Source organism: Dreissena polymorpha, chromosome 3, assembly GCF_020536995.1.
Source record: "Dreissena polymorpha isolate Duluth1 chromosome 3, UMN_Dpol_1.0, whole genome shotgun sequence".
Classification (NCBI taxonomy): domain Eukaryota; kingdom Metazoa; phylum Mollusca; class Bivalvia; order Myida; family Dreissenidae; genus Dreissena; species Dreissena polymorpha.
Genome location: NC_068357.1, coordinates 115,372,397 through 115,384,343, shown reverse-complemented (window position 1 = coordinate 115,384,343; position 11,947 = coordinate 115,372,397). Strand labels below are relative to the sequence as shown.

General features: G+C 35.0%; 1 protein-coding gene and 1 long non-coding RNA gene across 2 annotated transcripts; both read left to right on the top strand.

Moving 5' to 3' along the window:
- Window positions 1-1,193: 1,193 nt before the first annotated feature.
- Window positions 1,194-9,667, top strand: LOC127872517 (neurogenic locus notch homolog protein 2-like). The gene is made up of 6 exons (XM_052415841.1): window positions 1,194-1,228; window positions 2,014-2,121; window positions 2,250-3,463; window positions 8,161-8,252; window positions 8,887-9,386; window positions 9,561-9,667. The coding sequence occupies exons 1-6, from the start codon at window positions 1,194-1,196 to the stop codon at window positions 9,580-9,582; spliced, it is 1,971 nt and encodes a 656-aa protein (XP_052271801.1). The 3' UTR covers window positions 9,583-9,667.
- On the top strand, window positions 3,642-4,423 carry LOC127871133 (uncharacterized). Its single transcript, XR_008045155.1, has 2 exons — window positions 3,642-3,754; window positions 3,981-4,423. It is a non-coding gene; the product is annotated as an uncharacterized LOC127871133 (long non-coding RNA).
- Window positions 9,668-11,947: the final 2,280 nt, after the last annotated feature.

Sequence of the window (11,947 nt, the reverse complement as noted above, 5' to 3'; positions counted from 1 at the left end):
CCTCAATGTATATTTGCTCTGTTAAATAGCTAAACTGTGAAAAGGAATTTATTTTATCAATGCCTTTGCATAGGGTTGCAAAAATGGTGAAAAAATAGATATAGAGGTTTATGTAACGTTATTGTCATTACAAACGACTTGTATTATCATCCTTTGTTTGGGTCGCGCAATACCCTGTAATCTTGACACCATACATATGTTATCCAAACCTTAAGACAAGCTTCCGGCATGATTTCACACTTGACATAGAAATATTTCGCAATAATTCGTACAACTGTACAGGATTACGTTAAAGTCTGAAATAATTTCAAACGTTTACTACTTAATCTAATGATGTATCACTTTTGTTAACGTACATACTATTTGACCAAAGGCATCACATAAACATTAATTACACGACCTACGTTGAATAAGTGAAGAACATTGATCATTGTACAATAGCTCGTGTGAAATGCTTTAGCCTGAAAAAGTATGTCGTACTGTTGTTGAAATATTGTTTTGAATAAAAGAGAAATCGCAGTGTTATCTTCGATATGATAAAGAATAGAAAACTCACTAATTAAAAAATAAAGTGGCAAATATTCAGAAACGTAAGCACAACACACCACTTAAGGAGTGAGCAACAATTTTATAACGTCGTCATATTACACGAAATTATGATGTCATGGCGAATCTCGCGACACACTTCAAAATGTGTTTTGTATTACCACTCATATTATGAAAATACGGTCTTACATTAAAAATAAAAAAATGTGTGTCATGAAACAGAAGTATATAAATATACGTATACTAATTCAAAATAAGAAGTGCATAGACATAAAAAATAGCATGAGAGCCAAGCACCACCGCATATTTACAATGATCCACATAATATGACGTCTGATAATGCTTTGTTCAGAACGCTGTCTGTTAATATCTCCCTTAAGTGGTGTGTTGTGCTTACGTTTCTGATAACAGCTGTAACTTCCGATGGTATTCATACAGCGTTGGTGTGGTCCGCATATACTTGCATTTGCGCATTCATTTACGTCGGCTCTGCAAATCTCTCCGTCCCAGCCTGGAATGCATTCACAATGATAACTGCCATGGTTGTTCACGCACCTTATTTGGAGACCGGTACAATTATTGGTATTTTTACATTCATCTATGTCAACGCCACAGTCCGATCCCGTCCAGCCATTGTCACATTCACAATGATAGCTGCCAGCCGTATTGAGACAGTGCTGATGTAAGTTACAAACATTCGCAATATTGCATTCATTTGTGTCGTCGTTGCAAGCAGATCCTTCCCAACCGCTGTAACAATCACAGTGAAAACTACCACGGGTATTGACACAGTGTTGATGAGAATTACAGGTGTTTGGGTTGTTGCATTCATCAATGTCCTCCGTGCAATTGCTACCATGCCACCCGCTGTCGCAGTCACATTTATAGCTACCTGCCGTATTTACGCAATGCTGATGGAGACCACACGTGCTGATGCTACTGTGAAAATAAGATATGCCACATACATTACTTTAAGCGCAATATCATCTTTATAATTTATATAATTGACACAACGGCATATAATATACAACAGAAAAATCAACATTATATGTATTAACGTGTCTAACCTATTAATGCATTCGTTAACATCTGTGCATTCACCATAAGTGTCGTTAAATACTTGGTTAACGTAGCCAGGAAGGCAGGCCCGGTCAGAGGCTGTTACGTTCTCGTCCAAAAATTGACATCTCGGGCCAATCCATCCCACTAGGCAGATGCAGCTGAAAGATTTCAATTTTTGACAATATGATCTGTCTGACATTCATTTTACCTTTCCATCTCAATATTTATCGTATCTCAGACTAAGCATATTTTTGTGTTTTGAGATAATTGTGTTGTCTAAAAACATTAAAACTGACAAGTATTGGCACTTACTTAAATCCCCCGATTGTGTTGACACAGTTACCTGTCCCAAATCGAGCACACGGATCACGTCCAAGAAATGTACACTCATCTCTGTCTATGCAGTCAGTGTTTCGTAACAGCCTCTGACCGGGCCTGCCTTCCTGGCTACGTTAACCAAGTATTTAACGACACTTATGGTGAATGCACAGATGTTAACGAATGCATTAATAGGTTAGACACGTTAATACATATAATGTTGATTTTTCTGTTGTATATTATATGCCGTTGTGTCAATTATATAAATTATAAAGATGATATTGCGCTTAAAGTAATGTATGTGGCATATCTTATTTTCACAGTAGCATCAGCACGTGTGGTCTCCATCAGCATTGCGTAAATACGGCAGGTAGCTATAAATGTGACTGCGACAGCGGGTGGCATGGTAGCAATTGCACGGAGGACATTGATGAATGCAACAACCCAAACACCTGTAATTCTCATCAACACTGTGTCAATACCCGTGGTAGTTTTCACTGTGATTGTTACAGCGGTTGGGAAGGATCTGCTTGCAACGACGACACAAATGAATGCAATATTGCGAATGTTTGTAACTTACATCAGCACTGTCTCAATACGGCTGGCAGCTATCATTGTGAATGTGACAATGGCTGGACGGGATCGGACTGTGGCGTTGACATAGATGAATGTAAAAATACCAATAATTGTACCGGTCTCCAAATAAGGTGCGTGAACAACCATGGCAGTTATCATTGTGAATGCATTCCAGGCTGGGACGGAGAGATTTGCAGAGCCGACGTAAATGAATGCGCAAATGCAAGTATATGCGGACCACACCAACGCTGTATGAATACCATCGGAAGTTACAGCTGTTACTGTGACATTGGCTGGACGAGCGTCAACTGCACTGATAGTGACGAATGTTTAAACGCAAGCATTTGTGGACAGCATCAAATATGTGTGAATACTGACGGTTGCTTCAAATGTGACTGCTACACGGGTTGGGAGGGTCTCAACTGCTCTGTTGATATTGATGAATGTATAAATGCAAGTATATGTGGAGCTCAGCAACATTGTTTGAATGCTGCTGGTAGCTATGTCTGCGATTGTGACCTAGGCTGGGTGGGGGATGCTTGCACCATTGATATTGACGAATGTACAAACGCAAGTATGTGTGGAAAACACCAACTCTGCATGAATACGGCCGGAAGCTTCAGATGTGACTGTGACATTGGCTGGGAGGGCGTCAACTGCAATGATACTGATGAATGCACCAACACCAGCACATGCGGGAAGAATCAAACATGCGTGAATACTGACGGAAGTTTCAGGTGTTACTGTGAAATAGGTTGGGAGGGTGTTAGCTGCTCTTTTGACATTGATGAATGTACAAATAAGAATATTTGCGGACCACAACAACATTGCATGAATACCGTCGGTAGCTTCAGATGCGACTGTGACGTTGGATGGGAGGGCGACAACTGCTCGATTGATATTGACGAATGTACAAATGAAAGTAACTGTGGAAAACACCAGCACTGTGTCAATAGTATCGGTATTACATGTGCGTAGAAGATATCATGGACACATCGACAAGATATACAAGTACGAACTACCAAAATCAATCATTAATTACAGCATCAAATGGATTCCGACCTTCTACGGTAGATAACGAAAAGAATCTCGACAGTGGCGTTATGAAAATCGTACAGAGTTCTGCAAATGGGAAGGGAAATTCAGGCAACCAGCAAGAAACTAAACTTGATGTTGTTCTTGGCTCAGTATTTGGAACCTTAGCCTTCATTTCCGGATTTTTGGTTGCACTGGTTGCATATAGAAAGTGCAGGTAAAAAACACATTCATTCTGTCCGTAGATAATTAACACTACTTATAAATAATCGTAAGTAATTGGTTGTCTAATATTAATAGATTCATACTAACGCTTTATCGTATATTTTTTCCGTTCAAATTCGTAGTCCAGTGTGTTTTCAGCGCTTACGTGGTATAACGTCATAATATAGTTTAATTAATAATGAACATCGTATACATTAGTCGTCATTTACATGTTGTAGCAAGAAACACAAGGTGGGATCTAAGGAAAAAAGCGCCAACCTGTGTATTGAAAGTAACGGCCTCCCAAGGGTATTCATCATTGACAAAGATGGACGTTTCAAAACAGCTTAATCAAAAGCGAACTTTGACAATATGTTATTCTTATATAACGATAACAACAGATTTGTATACACGTGCAGCGCTTTATTACAAAGTCTCCACACCTATTACTTGTCTCTTTTACATGAATTAATATTGACTCTAACAAATGTTCCTCAACAAATAATAAAAAGTGTAATCACCTTGTTTACGTTGTATACATAATGATTAATGACCTATTGGAAAATATAAATATTGCAAGAAGCTCACATATATTTAAATGTATTGACTACCAAACAATTCCGAAGCATCAATCGTATCATGTGCACTTATATTCCGTTATCAATAAAACAAGTTTGTTTGACTGACTTGTTTAGTTTAATCTGATATATTATTAAACCAATCCATATCTCCAACAATGTCCAAACACAATTTTAAATATATCTTGGCAGTTGATCGGAATGTTATTAAATCTTATGAGTAAACATTAATAGACGTTTAACTGGTTACGTTAAAAGTCACTGGGGTTTCTTTCTTACGCTTATTTGTAACTTTGATTGCCAGTTTAAATTAATGTCAGCGCTTTGTATTTAAGCTCTACGAGTTTTATAGCCAAGTGCTTAGCATACACATTACAGTAACCGATGAGCTCTTCATCGATTAACCTATATAATTATGTAGTTGAAACTCCGATTGATATGTTAGTTGACAGACAAACCAACGACTATAATAAACAAAATGTCAATGGTTGAAACAATGGTATTAAAACAATCAAGATTATCTTGTAAAAAGTATAAATGTAGCAAGTAATTTGAATTGCAGAGGTGTGAGTGTACAAGGTTGTTTTCGTGACCATTGTACAATTGAAACTAGGGATCGGAAACATAGCATGTCGGTATGGACGTTACCGAGATGTACAGCCGATATTGACGAATGCAGCAATACGTGAGTCCATGCATATTTTTGTTATTCATTTGAGTCGTTAAACTCCTGCAAATACATAAAGATTATAAGGGCTGTAATAATACAACGAAATGATTCTATCTAGATTACTCTTCAATTGTCCGGCGAACGAACGTTACCATAAAACACATGGTAATTATATATGCGAATGCATAGAAGGATAGTCGGGTCACGACTGCTTCGTTCAAGAACAGATAAGTGTAACTCATCAATCATGAAGGCCTAAATCGACGCCAAATAGTCAGTTTTCAAATGCGCACGGTAAAAACAATAGTCATCGTTTCTTCAGCTGTTTTTAGAATAATAACATTTTGTACTGGCTTTGGAATTTCAAAACCATTAAGTACGTTCCAAGCCAACTGACAATGGTTTATTTCGATTGTTAAAATTTCAATTGTTTAAAAGATGTACCTGTGTTTGTTGATCTATCGAAATGGTCTCATGTTTAAACATATATTATATGGCGTTGTTTGTTTCAGTGGTAGAAGACACACTAATGTTGCGCTGGTAACGCCATAGAGAGTGAATCAAAATTAATATTACAGTTTTTCCTTTTTATAAAATGTGTATATGCTAGATGCCGAAACAGACGTAGATGTAATAAGTTAAGAAACAGTCGTTATTATAACCAAATACGTCTCGTTGATCTCTTTGCATACATATACAGTAGAGTATAAGAAACATTCAATATTTACGCATTACTAAATTCCGGAATATACTTAACGATCAAACTGATTTTGTTCCGTACATAAACTGATGAGTACAGGGAATCGAAATATGTACTATTTATTATATAATGGTTAACATGTATATTCAATTTAGTCACATAACTATTAATTACCTCATGTTTTGCGTTTTATTTGATTTACTAATGGACCTGTCAAAAGGTGTTACTTTCAAGTCTAAGACATTTCAAATTAGTATTATTGATTTATCACTAATCGAATAGAAAACGTGACATTTATGACTGTCTCTTAAACCTTATTGCTTGCTGATATATCATATCTTTATTTCCTCCAAACCATCGATTTCGTAAATATTTAAACATTAAGCACAATTTCAATAGCAAATCAAAAGTCAAAGGAAGTGATTAAACTTGGTAGGTTCCGGGTCAAGGTATTAACATTTCTGTATTTATTAAAGCATCACTTTAACTTTATGTTAATACATGTTTTGCCATATTACCAAAGTTATCAGTCATCTATTGCAACATTCCGAATAAAAATGGCGATGTCAATTTATGGTTATTTGATCTTTAGCATCATCGATATAGTTAACACGGTAAGTAAAATTTGAACGTTCGTATTAAAGTTTTATTTGAAAGTGTTATCCTAATATATTTTATAAATTATAAGCGACTATATAGTTCACGAAACATCTGTAAATTGTTATAGTATGCTCAACAGTTTTTTGTAAACAAGATTTGTTTATTATTTGTAATTCTCATCAACAAGTGTACATTGTCAATGCAACAGATTCCCCGTGTAGACTATAGGGACCAGTATCCAGATATTCCATGTGGAAACCTGACATGTTACGGACCCTTTACAGCCGAATGCGACTTGAACAATTCTCGCCGCCCATGCAGATGCGTGGTTGGATTTATGGTATATATATATTTTAATTAACGTATTATATAAATACGATAACTAGCTTGAATAGCACTTTCGTTAGGACACTTACATTTAAAAATCAGTACTTCATTATGCTCAAATCAGTTTTACAATTCTTTGCGATTGTTAGTTAATATTTTCTTTTACAATCATTTGATATCTACATATGGTGCAATAATGTTCATCGCGTTTTCATTGTTTATAGGGATACACGTGTACAGAAGACGAAAACGAATGCACGCAAGGACATCCGTGTATTAATCGAGGGCATTGCATAAACACAATCGGGAGTTTCAGGTTAAAATTATATTACTATGGCTGTTACAAACCAATACTGATTTTTAACTTATTCGTACACTTCTTATTTCCCTTACATTACTTCTACATTTATTGTAAATGTTATTTTTGTATTTATTATTATCTAGCTATATTTTGGCAAGCAAATATTTTAAAGTATATGTATTATGTTAGTTCCAAAAAACTTTTAAATGTTATTCCATTGGCATTTACACGCATATTTGTACTGTATAATATAGAAGAAATGAAATGAAAATTTAACAATTAACTCAATATTGATGAGTGCTACCGACGTCATTTCGAACAGTTTTGAGGTATTGACGTCAACGAAACGCACGCGTGAATGTTTCGTACAAAGTAGGCGGAGAAGATATAAGGGTAGTTGTATTAAAAAGACGAACGAGTATCAATTAAAAGTATAATTGAAATAAATGTAGCTAAGTTTTTATTCTGTGGGTTAATATCTAGCGGTCGTTTGATCCGATGATTGTTATCAACCACTCGGGCTCTCGTACTTGTCCTGTAATTCCTATACATCGGGACTTCAGAACGTTGGTGTTTACCTCTGTCAATGACCAACACTTTGCTTATATATGTTTTATGAAATACTCCATAAGGCAAAAGAAGTGATGAAATTTAATCAAGTTTTTATATTTGTTTAATGTTTCATATAAAGTCCATATTGTATTTGTCGATAAGGAAAAAAACTTATATTCTCACCAAAACGTACATCAGGAAAAATGCCAGGCACATAATTTATGAAAGTTAAATATAATATACGGAGTCAATCATATGATTCTAGTTTCATTTGCTTAGGGTTGGTCGACTTAACCTGAGGCGGCTAATATCTATATCATTCGGACAAAACTATATTCTGGGTCTTTTGCGAGGGGGGGGGGGGGAGAGGGATATTTATAACGACACTTTAAAAAACGCCGCGATAAGAAATCGCCGCGAATTTTGGACGACATCACATTGGTATTCATGTAAAGTAATCAAGATATTTAATAAGTTATTCCGCCGCAACAAGTCGCGATTGTTCGATCACTTTGGTCGAGCGAACGCTGTGTTTTATCATGGGACATCGAGTTGACCCATGTTTATGAAACGACAATCACCTTGTGCGCAGCAGTGGCTTCGTGATTACGGTGTCAAAGCGGTAATTGTAAATCGCCCGCTTACTGTATTTGAGGTTTGAAAATTATATGTTCATATTTATTCATTTCAGTTGTAACTGTCTTAGAGGTTGGACTGGAGACCATTGTCAATTTGAGACCGGAGATCCGCAGGAATGTATGCCAGGTTGGACTCTACCGAGATGTACGCACGATCTGGATGAATGTCTTAATACGTGCGTCGATTACATTATTTATTAGACCAAACTTAAATCTCAACCGAGTACTATATTTGGTGTATTGTAATCTACAACTCATTGTTTCAGTCACAAATAAATTACTTCATTTTTCTTTTCTCAGTTTATTCATTTTAGTGAATTATTAGTACGGTGTGATACTCGTTAAGCCTCTAAATACCGATATATTGCATTTACCGTTCCAAGCAAATCGATGTGTCATCTGGTCTATGATTAAATACATGGTGATGTTAACTCTAATTATAATATGTACTGAGTATAAGGAGTTTCTATATTTTCACATATGTACGTAAACAAACTTATCTGCATACAAAAGGATAATAACGCGAATTGCAATATTTCGGTATATTTAATCCTCAATGTTATTCTGTGAAAAAAAATAACCCAAAGCTGTTACCTCGTTGCTTCAGGTCACTGTATACATGTGCGGAAAATCAGCATTGTCGTAATACACGTGGAAACTATACCTGTGAGTGTAATACTGGTTGGAAAGGAATTGGATGTCTGGTAGACATAGACGAATGCGAATCTGACATTTGCAAAAACAATGGAACTTGTGTCAATACTCTTTGATCGTTTATCTGCCAATGCCAATACGGATGGCAAGGACATGATTGTGCAGCTGATGTAGACGAATGCATGACTTTCAATTGCAAGAACAACGGGTCGTGTATAAATACAAATGAATCGTTTAGTTGTCAATGTCAACATGGTTGGGGTGGTTTTAATTGTGCAGACGATGTCAACGAATGCTCTGCAAGTTCCTGTAATAGCAACGAAACGTGTATAAATACAAATGGTTCGTTCCGCTGCCAGCTTTATGAAAGTTATTTACACCGGGACGAAATTGTTGTTGATTTGATTGACCAATCAAATATGACTGATAAAGATGTTAGTGTTGTTCCTGTCAATGAACGTATATACAATCAAACAAATACGACCTCAGGGTCGCCAGCGAATAAGGACAAAACATTGTTTAAAGAAAAAATCGGCATTGCAATGTTCAGTGCAGGATCTGCCTTTGGAACCATAATGCTAATAGTTGGCATTAGAATCGCATATATCACCCTAAAGTCAAGACGGTAGGTTTTATGAAATCTAGTTGAAAAGCCTATCGTGTAAATGTTAATTACAACTATGCGGGTTTGCAATTTTTATATCGTCTTTATGTTGTCTTAAAGTCATTAGAATAGTGTTTAAAATTATCATGCAACATTTTTGCTATGTAGAAATGTGTTATTTATCATTGCTTTCAGAGTCGCTCCGACAGACGCTTGAGGACACCACCTGAGACGAACAAATCATTACAACCATTTTCATCATATATATTGCTTTTTCATTTTGAAAAAACTAATTTAAATATGTGTTTGGTAGTAAATTTATAGTATGTCAATACTCTAGTACGTCGGCGCCAGTATTATATTAACACTTAATTAATCATGTACCTTATTTATGTTCTATATGGCACGCCACATAAAAAAGCTATGTATGTGAACTCCAACTACATAAGCCTTCAACTTGACAGATATACAGCGTGAATATATTACTGCATTCTTTATTTAGAAATACGGGTGTAATATTCAACCATCTAAGAGTATATTTTAAAACACAAACTTGTTTTGTTAGAAGCTTTTTGTTTGAAAAAAAGCTGACTTCGAAAATCACAATCAACGATTCGATATTAAAAGCGCATGTTGTAGACAAATTATATTTAAAACATATTTGCTATCTCAGCTCATTCCCAGACATAAAGTGTTTTTTAATTAGAAGTAACCCGTGTGAAAAAATATTCATTGTTGATATAGAGCTATCTTTGCTTCAATTTATTACTTGTGTAATTCATTTCAAAATTTCAAGTTTAATTATTTGTACTTTCTTTTCACCGTTAGGCTCTCTCGCGAGTGTGTGCTAAGTATGCAACGAAATCGTTTTTACCGCTTTTACGTAGATTTTACAAACAAATGGCCTGAAACACTAAGCGTTCCAATATTGGCACGATGTAATATAAAGTTTTGTCTATAAACAAATCTGGAAGAAAAAATAGTTTGTGTTTTCTGTATTGATACATGTGTTGAAGCATTTATGATGATCACAGTAATAAATCCGTCCGTATCAGAACATAAGCAATAAGTTAACAGTATGTTCAGACCGCAAATAATACGAATTAACTTCAATGTGCGCTATCTTATTGAGATATGCGGTAAGCCCTCGTATCACATTCTTCAATTGATGATTTAAGTAGGAGGATTTCGTCTCACCACTAAACAAATAAAAAATAATAAACCTCCGTTTGTGTTGTAAACACATGTCATATTCACAAAACCGGGTAAATGTAATATCACATATGTTGGGAACAGTAAAATTTATATTGCATGATATACATGCCTACCGACAATTTATTTATACCCTTTCATATCAGCACAAAAGTTAAAATCATTTACGTGTACCATTTAATATAAAATATTGTGCCTTCTCATGAAAATAAATCTGCCAACGTTCACCTTCTACAAAAAGCAGGTAAGATCGGAAAATTCATTAAACGGCTTGCAACCGATACTTCCTTGCAAGATATGAGTGCTACTTTTTCACATATTAAAAAATTTTCGGTAAGTAGTTTTGACTTAGATTTAACTTTGCAACAATCATCAACATCAAATTAAATGCTTGGGCAGAATACAGAATGTACTTCCGCACAGATACCTTACAAATATACAAAAACTAAATAATAGCGTGTTCACAGTGTACAATTGAGTTTTTAAAAAGGCATGTATACATGAATAACTACGAGTTTGTTCTATATTCTGATAACTTGATCAAAATGGAATTAAATTCGAACCTCCTCGTCCGCGTCATTGCATGTAAGTTAAGAAAGCGAGTTCACAGAAAACATTACTAAATTAAAGGATTAAACTAATACCCAGTGTTTACCTACACATATATGACGTTTATAATTTAACATCGGCTTTAAATCAAAATGACTTTGATAATTGCCTTAGAATACAAAATATTATGAGATTGAACCGATTTGATGGCTTGCTAATAGTCACAATTACCCCAGAATAAATCAACGCGCATCTGAAACGATCTCAAGTCAATGGTCTTATCTGAACAGAAAATAGAAACGTTAATGCAAAAACGTGAAGCAAACATCTAATACGTGACCGATAATTGTTGTGTAATGATTTTACACAATAAGAAAAAACAAGGGTAAATTAATGTTCACATTATGTCAGAAACATGTTACAACATGTCGCTGTAGGAAACAAATTATAGCGAAATTGCTTGTTTCAATTGTTATTATTGTGCATTATATGACCATTTCTTGTGTATTAATCGTGTTATATTTGACACAAACTATGTTAACATCCTTATTTTTTTCCGAATCTCGGTCGTAAAATATTATTTTGGTATTACTATTAACTACTTAATAATTAGTAATTGCATATTGGTATAAGTCATATTGTTAAATCCATAACCATGAAAGAAAGCGTAAATAAAAAAAATCGTTAAACCTGTGTTCTGTGTATGCAGAGTGTCAACTCTTGCTTTGCATATTATTTACACGATGCACTTTTTGTAAGGACTTCTTGTTTCTAGTAAATGTAATTGTTGTATTTTTTAAACGTTACTTTATAGTAAATAT